Source organism: Parasteatoda tepidariorum, chromosome 1, assembly GCF_982258835.1.
Source record: "Parasteatoda tepidariorum strain Cologne lab strain chromosome 1, Ptep-v5.0, whole genome shotgun sequence".
Classification (NCBI taxonomy): domain Eukaryota; kingdom Metazoa; phylum Arthropoda; class Arachnida; order Araneae; family Theridiidae; genus Parasteatoda; species Parasteatoda tepidariorum.
Window position 1 is genome coordinate 63,674,820 of NC_141755.1, and position 14,027 is coordinate 63,688,846.

The window sequence follows — 14,027 nt, forward strand, 5'->3', positions numbered from 1 at the left end:
TTGAATGGTTTATTTATAATTTGCTACAACCATCATTTAATGAAATATCAGATCAATTAAATTTTTATTAGGTAATAGCCAATCTGAAAATTTTATATTCAGTTAAAATTTTTATTTACACTTTAAACTTTTTAATAGGAACTTAATGTTCTTATTTTAAGCATCAGACAGCAAAAAAAGAAAATGTGTTAAATGTATTTAAAAAAAGAAAACAATTCAGATGACTATTGTATTTGCATTATTAGCTAATAGTAATTAAAGTTTTCAACTAAAAGATATTAGTTGACAGATAATAGATATACTAATTCATCAGAGGGTTAGGAAATATATGAAAAAGGTTCATATTATCATAGAATGTTCACATAAGCTTAACATTTTTCTCATGTTTATACTTCTTTTTAAACAAAATTTCATTGTTTCTGATTAAAACAATCAATAGCCCTGATCTGAGGTTTAAGTTATTTGTTGCTCTAAATATTTCACGTTTGTATCAAAGATCAGTTAAATTTTACCTCATTGCTTATAATATTTAAAGCTAATTTGAATAACCTAATAACCCTGAACAACGAAGACTTTATATATTATGAGTAAGTCTATGTAATCATAATAATAAAATATGAAATATTAATAACTACAAAAAGTATGTATTAGATACGCATTTTTATTAGTCACTACAAAGTAATAAAATTAAATAATTATTTTTTACATAATAAAGCAATTAAGTAATTACTTCACTAATGCTGGGTAAAACCACCGTTCACCCAACAGTGGGTTTTTAAGAAAAATCCAAGCAGACTTAGATTTTTTTTATTTAAAAAAAAAATTTGTTTGGATTTTTTCAAATATATTTTACATGCACCCTTCAAGTTAGTCACCTCCTGAGATTGTATACGCATATATTCTGTGTTTCTTGCAGGCAGACTTTGTGACAATTCTGTAGCAGATATGGAAATGTACTAGGAATTTGTGCACAATTTTCTTTCCACTAGGAACATATAATTTCTAAGTGTAATAGGATAGAAATAAATAAAATATAATTTCAAAGTATTATCACCAATAAGATGAAAATGGAAATGAAAATTACTATACACAAGCATGTATGATTTTAACAATTATATCGAGTAAAATGCAATAACTTAATTACTAATTAAACTTAAGAAATTTAATCAGCAATCATTTCATGACCGCCGCGCCTCTTCTTAATGTTCGTTCAGGAGGCGCCCGTCCTTCCAGGTTAAAGAAAACAAAACAGGAAATGAAATATTTTTCTAGCGACATAAAATTTTTGAAACTTACAAGCATAAGAAGAAATAAAAAAAGAGCTTATTTAACACAAACTGTATTTTTTTGTCTTCTTTCGAGCGTAACCGGCATAACAGTTACATTTATAGAACATTCCCATTAAAAGCTATAGCTTCATGATAGATTATCAGTAAATTAAAAGAAATATTAGGAAATAACCGTAATAGAATTTTAATAACATAAAACAAATTATGTACAAACAAACAAATATTTATTTAACTAGATATTTATCACATTATAACACGTGGTACATTACGCACTTCAGATACAGTCTTGGGTACATTTCCCACATATATATCATACGTCATCTGCTGACTAGTTTGATTATTGTCTCGTCTATTCATTTTAATAGTTATTTAACTTGATTCAAAGTCAACACATATTGAGAATCAGAAAAATAAGCAAAAAATATACACAATGTTTACATTACGAAATCTACATATACGTATTTACATTGCTTCGCGCTCTCTATATATCACAATTCAACGCTTCTGGTTGTCTAATTCTTCGTAACGAATGTGTATTTTTTTGTGAGTCATCAAAATAAAACTAGTAAAATGACATAACCGACACCTCATACATTAATTTTAGAAGTATTTTATTTCTGTTTCGCGTCAATTTGTCCCAGACAATTCATCGTAGGCTCAATTCGTCGTAGGCATAATTTGATATGGCAACAATTCATCTTGAGCACAGTTCGCTGTGTCGATAATTCGTCGTGTGCACAATTCGTCGCAAGCACAATCCGTAACAGGCACAATCCGCCGAAGCGACAATTCGCAGCGAGCACAAGTTCTTGTGCTACATCTGTTTATGAGGAGAAAAAGCTTGCATTGTCTATTTTATTCACGTCATCACAGTAGAGTTGCACAATGAGCTATTGGCGACGGTCTGCTAAACATCCCTGTCCCCGAGGATGAGCGGAAGACATGCTTGATCCTCTACCGAAAGGATCGCTGCCCTGCTTTGGTAGCCCGACAACCTGCTCGCGAAGTCGAGCACTTTAAGGTAAAACAGTTTACGAGGACCGATACCGTGCACCCTCGGTCCCTACGCTGGCTGGCTAATCAAAGTGGTCACCAATCCGCTTACTGACCGCAGCCAGAGATGCTTGACTTCGATATTCTACAGGAACCATATCTTTACTATCAGTTCACCGTGGGATCTTGCATTGTCTACAGTAGCTAGAGAAATATTTAATTTGTGTGCAGTTCAAAAATTACGATGTTACTTCTAAATTAAAAATCATTGCTGTGACTAGACCTCAGTGTCAATAACAATAATTTATTGAATAAACATATATTAATCGTTGAATATTTTCTAATTAGCATTCATCTTGTCTAAATAATAAATTTGTATCAGTCATAACATATTTCCTTTCTTTTTTTTCTTCTTTTTTTTTTCCCTTAAGCTTAATAATTCTCTAAAACATATTTTCAGAAATTGTTGGGTTTTTCTTTTCTTCTTTAAAAAAGAATATTCTAAATATTTTTTTGATTTAAAAATCGACTAAGCTCATCAGTTGCTATTTAAATAATTCAAGACGCAAATTTTAAATTGATAGTGCAGGCGGTAGATAAATTATGAAATCTAGATGTAACGAGTACAGCATGTTGCGATAAATCCTCTATTACGATAAGTTTCCCAGTCACCGTCAAAATTCTAACAATAGGGATACAAAAATTTTATGTTTAAAACATAATTAAAATTTAAATTTTAATAATAATAATTTAAATTTCATGTTTAAAAATTACTAGCCTTCCCCTATATAACGACAGAGTTTTTTATTATGAAAATGCAGTGTGTTGCTGTATAAGTGAGAAATATTGCACAAAAAAGACGTAAATCGAAGACATTTTTCTTTATTTATGGTATCAATACAGAAAAGCAAAAAATGAACACATCGTTTATCTTTCTCCTAATTTTAACAAATTATTTTAATAAAGCAATGCGCGTAAGACCACTTGGTAAGTTATCTTCTTCCATCTTCCCAATTGAATGAAAACTTCTTATATTTTTAAAATTCCTCTTGTGCACTTTAAAGGAATTTACTTTTTGTTGACCACATACTCATCATTCTCCCTTGTTCCCGTAAATTTGGTACTTGGTACTTTTATTTACGTCACGCTAGAGCTGCACAATGAGCTCTTGGTGAAGGTCTGGGAAACATCCATGGGATGATCCGGTGACAACATACATACGTCACATCCAGTTTTACATGGAGGACACATTCACACACCATCCCTCCATCCGCAGATCTTAATTTTTACCTGAACTAGAGCACGATCAATTTCCGATCCAGCACACCCAGAGATATTGGTTTGAACTTGGTCTGTCTGTGTGACCCAGGCAGATTTAACGTGTACCATGCATTAATCACTATTTTGTAAGAGGGGAGTCTAAAATGAACATTCACTGTTATCAATGACGTTAAAAGGTATTGCACATCTTTTAATTTTTTTTCTTACAAAATTGCGATTTGGAAACTTGTTTAAAAATCTTTGTTTTAGAAATCTGTATCTGAAATACAGAGCTACGTAGTTCTGTTTATAATTTTTAGAAAAAAAGCCCCCCTATTCTATATAAGTACTTTAAATCAAAATAATTGTCCATTATAAAAGGATTATGGATTTTCGTTGAAATTTCTCCTTTCGCATCCATTTCTAAGACGAATTCATGTTTTTCACTCAAATTATAAGGATTAGCCACAAAAATGTGGATCAAATTATGCTACGAGGAAGTTGTTGTTGTTAATTTACGTCGCACTAGAGCTGCACAATGGGCTATTGGCGACAGTCTGGGAAACATCCCGGAGGATGATCCGAAGACATGCCATCACAATTTTGATCCTCTGCGGAGAGGATGGCATCCCCGCTTCGGTAGCCCGACGACCTGCGCGCGAAGTCGAGCACTTTACGGTAGCACAGTTTAATGAGGACCAATACCGCACACCCTCGGTCCCTACGCAGACTGATCCAAGTGGTCACCCACCCGGATCAGTCTGCGTAGGGACCGAGGGTGTGCGGTATTGGTCCTCGTACACCCTCGGTCCCCATGCTACGAGGAAAGTGGAAAGCACTCAAGCTTCTTAAAATGCTAATTTTAATTTGTGCATTTAACTTGAGTTATTGTTTAAGACGTATTTTTTTATACTAAATTCAATAAAACCAATCTTGAAATTATCTGATGAATAGCTTAGAAGATATAAAGGTTTTATTTTTAAAAAATGTACAAATTACGCAACTGACATTGTTATCTAAACAAATGATGTTTTATTTCTTTTGTATTTTTACACATTGAATCGAATGAGGCTATACACAAGTCACTAGATCGAGTAGCTCAAGGTTTAAAAGGATTGCGTATTAATAAAATACGTTTTTTACTTATGGACACTTTTTCATTGCTATTTAAGAGCTATCTGAGCGAGGAAGGTATATTTTCCTACGTAATTTTCTATGCTGAATTGATTGAGATAAAATAAGATTTAACAGGGTGCGCAGCCAAATTTTTCAACTAAAAATCAGCAAAAACCCCGTGATCAGCAAAAATTCGAGAGATTTTTCGGTTCTATTCCAGAGGGCAGAAAATGAAGTCTGAAATTGATAATATCTTGCAAAATGAAGCAGAGTTGCACATGTGAGACAAAACTCCTTCCCACTGAATCCAGCTCAGTATACGCAAATGTCGATCCGCAAGAATTTCCTCTAACATGTAATACGAATGGTGTTTTCAAACACTACGGACCGACGGTACGTCGATATAGGTTGGGGTTGAATTAATTGTGAAAACGTTGAAAAGGACGATGTCTTTTTGCATAATTCGTGGCGAAAATCAGCATGGTAAAGAAAAAATATCTCATTTTGGGAAAGGAAAAATAAGCACTTTTTAAAAACGCCCATTGGAAAAAGCACCTTTAAGGGCTTTTAAAAAACGAAAATCGAAAATAAGCATCTTTAAGCACTATTTAAAAACGCTGCGCACCCTGTTTAATAAGATGAATAGTTAAAAAGTCATAAGGGTTTTGTGTTAAAAAAAAATACAATCTTGTTCTTGCACTTATATGCGCATCTCATGTTGCTACACAGCAAGTGAGATATATTGTTTCCCATGCTTTTTTTCTTGCTTAATCGAATAAAAATAAGCGGAAATCAAAAATACTAATATTTCAGAAGACGCAATGTTTTTTTTCTCCATTTTTCATACAGAAAGTATTATTTTTTTGACTAATTTGAATATTTTTGACTAATTGATAAAGTACTATTTTGTGCTTATCAGAAAGAAATTTCTTATAATTTCAAAGCTATTTATCCCATCAACTTGAATTTTATTTCGGTTAATTCAGCATGAAAAGATGCATCGGAAAATGTTCTTTATATAGCCTCTAGGTAACAATATAAAAATTGTACATAAGTAAATAGTTCTTTTTACAACTAAAACACATTTAACTTTTTAACAAATCATCCTCTTGTATAGTCTCATCCAATTCAACATAAAAAGCTATCTAAGAAACAATCCCCTACTTGTTTAGGTAGCCAATACCATAGGCTTTTGAGCTGCACATTAGACGACGGTCTAGGAAGTATCTTCCAAAGACATATCACAATTTTGATCTGATATTAGAAACAAAAAATCAAATTAAAAGTCTTGAAACACATAAATAAATGTAAATTCAAATCAATATGAACTATCGCATACGTTCATGTGCTGAAATTTTGGTTATAAAAGAGGAATGGTAGCAATATTCACAAGGGTAATAGCGGCTATGGCTATTCGTGGTGATAAATTCTATAAGATTCACCAAAAATGGGCAATTAAATCCTTCTCTTATTAATAAATTTCTAATTTATGAAATTATGAGGGTCCCAAAAATGCTCTTAAAGTGGATCTAAATTGATTCTATTGTCATTGCTGCATAAAGACAACGTGCAGGTCAGAATCAATGTGGGGCAGCGAAATTGTGAAGGTAAGGGTTAAGCATGGGGCCACAAAACAATAACTTAGTGGATTGCACTTTAATTGTGCAATGCATTTATTTTGTTTTAATCCACTGTATGGTAATAAGGAGGGATCTGCAAAGCTGTGAGTCCACTCACGATTTTTATTTGAAATGTGTATTGAGAGACATGGAGGGCCGGTGAAAGAGGCTGGCAAGGTTATAATGTCCAGAAGCTCCCGGGGCGCTCTACCGCCGGCACAGCTGACATGATATCGGACTATCAAAGACAGTAAGATCAATGTGGAATCTCAAACTTGTGAATGCATGCCAGCGTGAGTGACACGTGAAAGTTGTGAATCAGATGTGCCACACAAGGGCAATTTGAAATAAAGATTTGTAAATTTTAAAATATATATGCCAAATACACTTTTAATTAAAAAAAATGCATAATATTTCTTTGACTCGAGTTTTTTGAAATTAGAAATAAATGTGGTGAAAGTCTCTTCCTTTAAAAAAAAATAATTTTCTTAATGTTCCAAATTATAATGTAATTCTATTATTTAAAAATTTTACATTTACCATTAGCCACATTATTTGCATTACTAAAACATATATTTGGCCAGGGTAGCCTGGTTGGTAAGGTGTTGGGCCCATGTCTAAAAGGTCATGGGTTCAATCCTCACCGGCCGAAGACTCCTCGTGTACTGACAGGTGCATGCTAAGTCTGTTGGGTTATAAAGTCCTCCATGGTCCCATAACAAATCATACCTCTGGGGGTACTGAATTGGAGATTAGTGTCTCTCATTCATTCTCTGGTTCAGGCCAAAATTACGATCTGTGGATGAATGAATGGTTCACCCTATAAAAGGGTTGTGAGTGGCTGATGTCGCATTCTTGGCGCCACTGAAAAACAAGAAACGCACCCTTTGCCATAAATTTGCTTGATTTTACCAGGAAAGCTTGCCACTTTTAGCAAAGTGGCATTAGAAACATCAATTTAACATATATTTTATATTTATCTGATTTGCTTTTATAAAATTCCCCTATAACTTATAATTAGAAATAACTTCAAATAGCTTACTATCAGGTTTGTGGAGTACTTTATAGGAGTTGTAAGCTTCCAATTTCTGAGGGGAGCGAAATTAAAATATCTAATTATAGTAGTTCATCAGATTTCCTACATCAGAAAAATTAACATCTTTTTCTTTCCTTCTATTACATATCAACAAAGAGATTAATTTTAATTTATTAACTTTTATATAACAATTTAAATCGCAGGTGATTCATGACTTTTGAAGATTCGTAATTATTGAAGGAGTCACATATCCACCATTACCCATGCCAATGACATTCACCAATAAATAAGAGTAAGAACATATTATTTATATTAAAAATTGCAATTGATCAATTAAATAAAGTAAAATTTTCCGGAGAACTAAATCTTTCTCACATTTTAATGGGCAAATTAGCTAAGAATTTTTTTATTTTTTTTTATGTTCAATGACATGTTGTGGTATATTTGAAAATCTCTGGGATAAAAAATTTTGATCCATAGTTTTGAAGTTACAGATAAACAAATTTTCCAGTTGCAGATATTGTTGAAATCATGTTTTCTTATGAAGGTAAACTAATATTGTATACATTATGTTTTTTGTGCAAAATAAAAGCTCTTGTTAGTTATGAATTTCGTATTTCATGCAGGGTAAAATAATAGTAATATTTGAAAGTTCCACCATTTTTTTATCACACTATCAACTAGGAATACTTTAGGCAGTTTTATACTACTTGTAAAAATTTCAAGCACTTCTCTATAAGCTAGAGAGAGCATAAAATTTTTACACTTGGTTCTTTGCTTAAAAAAATTGATGCATGGTATTTGAATACATTTTCGTTGCTCTCTCTATTCCTGTTCATTAAAAATTTCAAGGAAGCAACTGGGATAATTTTTAACACGCCAGATGTTTTTAATTGAAAACTTACCTCTAAAGTCAGCTTCTTGGAAATGTTTCCACAGTGGGTAGTAAATGGAACAAAAATATATTTAAAAAATTATTATTATCATAAATTATAACTATACAAGGTACTTATTAAATGGTTAGATTTTCCTTGCATAATTTTAGAAAATAACATAAAAGTTAGTACAAAATGTGATTTAAGAAAAAAATTCTTGACAAACCTTTAAAAAAAATGCATTATTGTTTATTTGTAGATACAATTTTAAAAGCAGCAGCAGTCTGAGAAAGACTAGATTCATCCTTTTTTTTAGAATAAGTGAACAACTTCTCTATGGTTCTCAGAAAACAAATGTTTGACAAAAGTAGATAAAAAAATGCCTCAAAGATTTTATCGTTAAATTTTGCAACCACTGTCTTCTGCTTTCAAGTTCCGGAATCTTTTATCACTTTTGATCTTTTGTTCCATTTCCATGATTCTTCTCCCTGGAAATGGTTAAATCAAGCAAAGAAATGTCTTAATTCTACAACCATATCCTTCCAACAGTTAATATATGTAACACAAATAAAAACAAGAAAAATTTACCGGTTATTGTTATGGGTTTCATAGATCATAGCTACTAACATACTCAAATTACTTAACACAGTCACTTATAAAAATAATTACTGCTAATAAACTATTCCTAAATGGAAACACTTCTGTCCCGATCTTGTCAACATTATGACCAACAACTCTTGATTTTTTACAGAGCTCTCAAAGGCTGATAAGTATTGCTATCTAATTTCTTTTTTAGACTCATCAAAGTAATCTCAATTGAAGGTACAGAATTGTGCTATATGAATCAGTGGCAAGCGATGGGTGAAAGAAAAGAATAATTTAAGTCCATTTTCACACCAATCCTCTTCAACAGCTCAAATTAGACTGATACAATTCCAACTTAAAGAACATGAGACTGATAAGTATTCTGTTACTTAAGACCTTTTTAAATTTTTTTTTTTAAAAATAGCAGGAAGTGCAATGAATAAAACTTTTAACAGCCTTCCATCTGAGCGATATTGCCTTGTCCACTAAACTCTCTTTCGTGTGGAGGTGGTGGGTTTGAAACCTGGATGTATCTTCACGCTGTCTTTCTTAGAATTGCGCAATCAGTTCTTCTACTTGACAAAAGCTTACAAGCCATACTTACGTAACAGAGCACATAAGCCTGCATACGTATGAGTACAAATAAGTAAATAAACATTCATATATCATGTTTAAGTAAATAAGAGCTTTAAAACCTCCTTTTAATATTACTTATTAAAAAGTTTTTTTTATTGCTTTTTAGCATGTCTTTTAAAAAATGCAAAATTTGTTAATTGAAATAAATAAAGACAGTTAAAAGAATACTTGATTTGAAAAATAATTCAGATTAAGCTAATAATTTTAATTGTTATCAATTTGTTCATTATTTTTTTAAATAGTTACTTTGTCTGTTAATGTATAAAAATTACAGAGGTTACAGTTGTATAATAAATTATATATTTCATTACAGGTTACAAAAATTATTATTAGTTACATTCCTACAGCTATTATAAATAATATTTGAACAAAATGGTTTTCAACAATAATTTAACAAAAAAATATTGATTAGAGAAGTAATATCTATGCTACTATTTAAGAAATAAAGTAATTCATAAAATAGTTTTTTTTTTTCTTTTCAAATGGGTATGACAAAATAAAAATTTATAAATTAATTCCAACAGCATTATTCTGGTTTTTGTCTATATTTCCTTTTATAATTGATCGAAATAATTATTTTAAATGCAAATAGAATAATTTTTTAAATAAAAATTTAGAGGTTTTACGATTGAAAGTAAATTTGAATAAAAGAAGATGATAGATATTATGCTAACAATTAAATATTTGTTATTTTCCCCGTACTCAGTTTTTAGAAAAATAACAAAGAAGAATCTTTCCATGAAAGATGAATATAAAGAAATTCTCAATTCCAGTGAACTATTAGTTGGGTGTCCTGAATAAAAAGCTGCTTTCTTCCAGACTGAGGTTAACTAGGAGTAAATGGATGTTAAAAATTCTAAATATGTATTAAATCAACTTAATTATCACAAATGCAGATGTTGGACAAGACTCTGCAGTATCTAATGAAACATGTAAAATACAAGATCATATAGCCAGCATTATTCTAGAATGTTAATTATCTCTTGTCTAAATTATATTGACTTATACATTTCTACTAAATATTCTGTATCCATTTATCTGTCAAGATTTTTGATAATTTTCTGTTTGCGCACAATTTAAGTTTAGAGAATTTTTCAGCATCAACTCAATTGATTTTTTTCCAGTTTAAGTAATCGTTAAAATGAATATTTAAAAATATAAACACAGACAAATCTAGCTATTAAAATACCCCTGCAAAAGTACTAATCACAAAATTTTATTACTTTACAATTTTGAGAAAAAAAATCATAAAAATTTTTAAACTCTTCTTCTTTTAATCTAATTAAATGTCATTATTTTACACCTTTTATAGGTAGTGAAAACAATATTCTATCATTAAAAGTTTATGATCAAAGAAACATTGAGAAAACAGAAAAGTCTAATGTTTATCCCACGGTAGCAAAGAAAGAGGCCATTTAAGAATAAAAATCATAAAATGAAATTGATTTATGGTCTTTCCTTAAGAATGTTTTTTTTTTATATTGTTCCAATTTTCAAAGGATTTCATCTGTATTTTTCCAGACACAAAGAAATTTATTTTAAAATCCCTTAAATCAGTAGTTAAAACATTTATTTGTCATAAATCAGCCTTCTCTGCCCTTATTAAGTCAATTATGACTAAACATGTTTAATCTCACAGAAAATTGCCTGGTCGACATTATTATTTTATATATAAATAAAATTTCATACTTAAAAAGAGATTTTTCTGCAAAGGGGCTAGGTCTCTATTAATCATATCAGTGTTTAATAAAGACTTTAAGTAGAGCATTGTTAAACAGACACTTAGCTGTATAGATATATACATAAAATATCAAGCTCTGTTTCAACTCTTAATACAAATAATGTACACCTACTAAACTCGAAATATTGTTGAATAGAACCCGAAGTTGTAACAATATACTCAATATTTTTTTCAGTGTTGTCCCTAGGAATAAAAAAGAGCAGGGTGCTTCTGCACAGAAAAGGGCATACCCTCAGCACAGTAAAAATTCATCAAATGTGTAATATTATGCAATAACTGCATTGATCCTTAATAATTTTTTATGTGTATTTCAAAAAGTAATATTCACTCATTATCAAAATAGGAGAAAAATTTGTAGTTTATAAAAAAAATTTAAGACATCCAAAAAGACAATCACTGCACAAAATTCTTTAAAAAAGTAACCTATAAATTATGAAACATTGAACACTTAAAGGTGCATTTATTTTTTAAAAAAGGTATTCATTTAAAAAATATTAAAATTAGAAATCACTTAAAAATTCATTAATACACCCCACCTCCCGAAAATGAGAAATTTAAGCAGTTGATATACCAAAACAAATATTTGTAATTATAAACAGAATTAAACCTATAAAGACAGATAATTTTATCAATGTGTAATCATTATTTTAAGAGTGACTTAATTTCTTAAAAAATGGAATATGAATAAATAGGTACAGTTTTTAAGGGATGGCGGCTTATTTTTACAAAAAAGGCAAAGAGGGAGCTTCAAAGGGTTGGCCACCCTTCTAAAAACACAAATATTGTTTTTTTAAAAAGAGGCTTACTAAAGTTTTTTTATTTGCATAAAATTGTAAGAAAAAAAAATTATCCCAAGTCTCTAATGAAAATATTTTCCCATTTTATGAACTATCTTGTCGTTTTGAGGTGCAAAATTTCTTATTGTAATTCAGTCCATTCCTCGAAAAAGAGAAGATAAAAAAAAAAGAAAGAAAATGGTACAAAATTATAAGAGTTAAAACATTATAAGGTTAAATATTTTTTAAGGTAATAAAAACGAAAGTAATAATTTAAGATTTTTAAGTTTTTATTCAACATGCACAATAACAGGCATTAAACAAATACAATAATTTTAAAGTCATTATAATTTAGATTAAAAAAACAACACCAATTCACAAATTTTACAATTCAATAATTCGTTTAATGTATGATTTTCAATATAAATAATTGACTAACATGAAAAAATACTGATTATATAATTTAGTAAATGAAATATTTGCAGTATTTAATAATTGAAAGCACAACTGGAAATTTTTTCTAAAACTCAAATCAATATTTACATAGTATAACTGGTATCTACATTATTAATTATCTACAACATTTTCAGAAAAGTAATTTTTAAGATGAACAAGCTCATGTTTCTCTAATTTATCTTCTCTAAGAAATTTTTTAGGACAATTCAAACAATAATGATATTTCTTCTCTTTCATATGAGTAGCATAATGCCTCCTAAGATTACTCTTTTGAGTAAAACCCCTAGAACAAATGTCACACACATGCTTTTCCCCAGTATGTATCAACCGATGAATTTGGAAAGTGTAATTATCAGCATAGCTTTTACCACAAATATCACAAACACATTTTTTTGTCGCGAAATGCAATCCATAATGCCTTTTTAAGTTGGACTTTTGTGTAAAACCTTGGAAGCAAACATCACAAATATATTTTTCCCCAGTATGGATAGCTAAATGAGTTTCTAACGTACATTTATCAGTAAATCGCTTTCCACAAACATTACAGCCATGAGGCCTATATGCTGAATGATTTGTATAATGCCGTTTCAAATTAGATTTTTGGGTGAATTCTCGAAAACATATATCACAAACATGCTTCTCTCCTTGATGAATCTGCTTGTGCATTTGGAATGTATATTTGTCAGCAAAGCCTTTATTGCATACTTCACAGACAAAAGGTTTTTCTGCACTATGAATTAACCTATGTCGTTGTAGATTGCTCTTATTAGCAAATCCTTTTAAGCATACTTCACAAATAAAAGGTTTTACTCCAGAATGGAGTAAATAATGCTCTTGAAATTTTTCTTCCGTTGCAAAACCTTTTTCACACACTTCGCATATTAATGTTTTTTCACGCACATTTTTGTTTTCTTTGGAACAAGTGGGAATATGGTCAGTATTACCTTTAGTGCCATTAAATGCTTGTATGGCTGCTGAATGCATAAGATAATGCTCTTGGAACTTATCTTCATTTGCAAAACATTTCTCACACATATCACATACAAAGGGTTTTTTACGGATAGCTCTCATCTGCCTTGAACAACTAGGCATATCATCTATATTTTCCTCCTTGACTATAATATCTCCCGGACCAACGACTTCTACAGCTACCTCTAAGCACATTTCTTGGGGTATAGACATGTTTACTTATTATTTTGCACACTTACAATTAATAATTTCTTAATTTTTTTATAAATCATGCACGCATACCATGCAAACGTTAAACCTGAAACGTTTCTCTGGATATAGTTTGTGTTTCGTAAACTCATAAAAAAATAGTGATTAACGGCAATTCAATTAGACAGTAAATTAAACTTGAAAAAAAGAGGGAATAAAAACAAACTTTTAACTTCAGTTCAATTTCAACAATACACACCTGATTTCAATTCAGTTCTTTCCACAAAAAACGCCATTAAATGCTTGAAGAGCAGTTTAGTTGTACTAGCCTCAACCTGTTTTGCAAATATTTTGCAAAATCAGTTAGATTGAAATACTTTCGTAAGCTCTAGAAGATAGTTTATATCTAAATAAAATTAAACTTGATTAACAATATCATGAATAAAAAATTCTGAGAATTGGTTTGCGCGGTTTTTTAATTGGTTCG

The 14,027-nt window shown here is 30.4% G+C and overlaps 2 protein-coding genes across 7 annotated transcripts in view; both read right to left on the reverse strand.

Moving 5' to 3' along the window:
* Positions 1-2,051, reverse strand: part of LOC107444557 (serine/threonine-protein kinase 31) — a 38,482-nt gene extending 36,431 nt beyond the window's left edge. For 4 of the 6 annotated variants that reach the window (XR_015434514.1, XM_087165432.1, XM_087165425.1 and 1 more), the window contains exon 1: positions 1,563-2,051. Coding sequence is in view for 4 of the 6 variants with exons in the window: in XM_087165432.1 (XP_087021558.1) it covers positions 1,563-1,646 (84 nt within the window). In the remaining 2 variants the exon portion in view is untranslated. Of the gene's footprint in view, positions 1-1,296 lie in introns of all 6 variants that reach the window. The other 2 variants (XR_015434516.1, XM_087165429.1) reach the window with 2 other exon arrangements.
* A 10,147-nt stretch (positions 2,052-12,198) lies between these two features.
* LOC107444561 (uncharacterized) lies at positions 12,199-13,870 on the reverse strand. The gene has a single exon (XM_016058725.5). The coding sequence runs from the start codon at positions 13,562-13,564 to the stop codon at positions 12,494-12,496; it is 1,071 nt and encodes a 356-aa protein (XP_015914211.1). The 5' UTR covers positions 13,565-13,870; the 3' UTR covers positions 12,199-12,493.
* Between the last annotated feature and the right edge of the window lie 157 nt (positions 13,871-14,027).

Excerpts from the sequence above, each read along its gene's own strand:
- LOC107444561 (XM_016058725.5), bottom strand. The coding sequence starts at position 13,564 with ATGTCTATACCCCAAGAAATGTGCTTAGAGGTAGCTGTAGAAGTCGTT.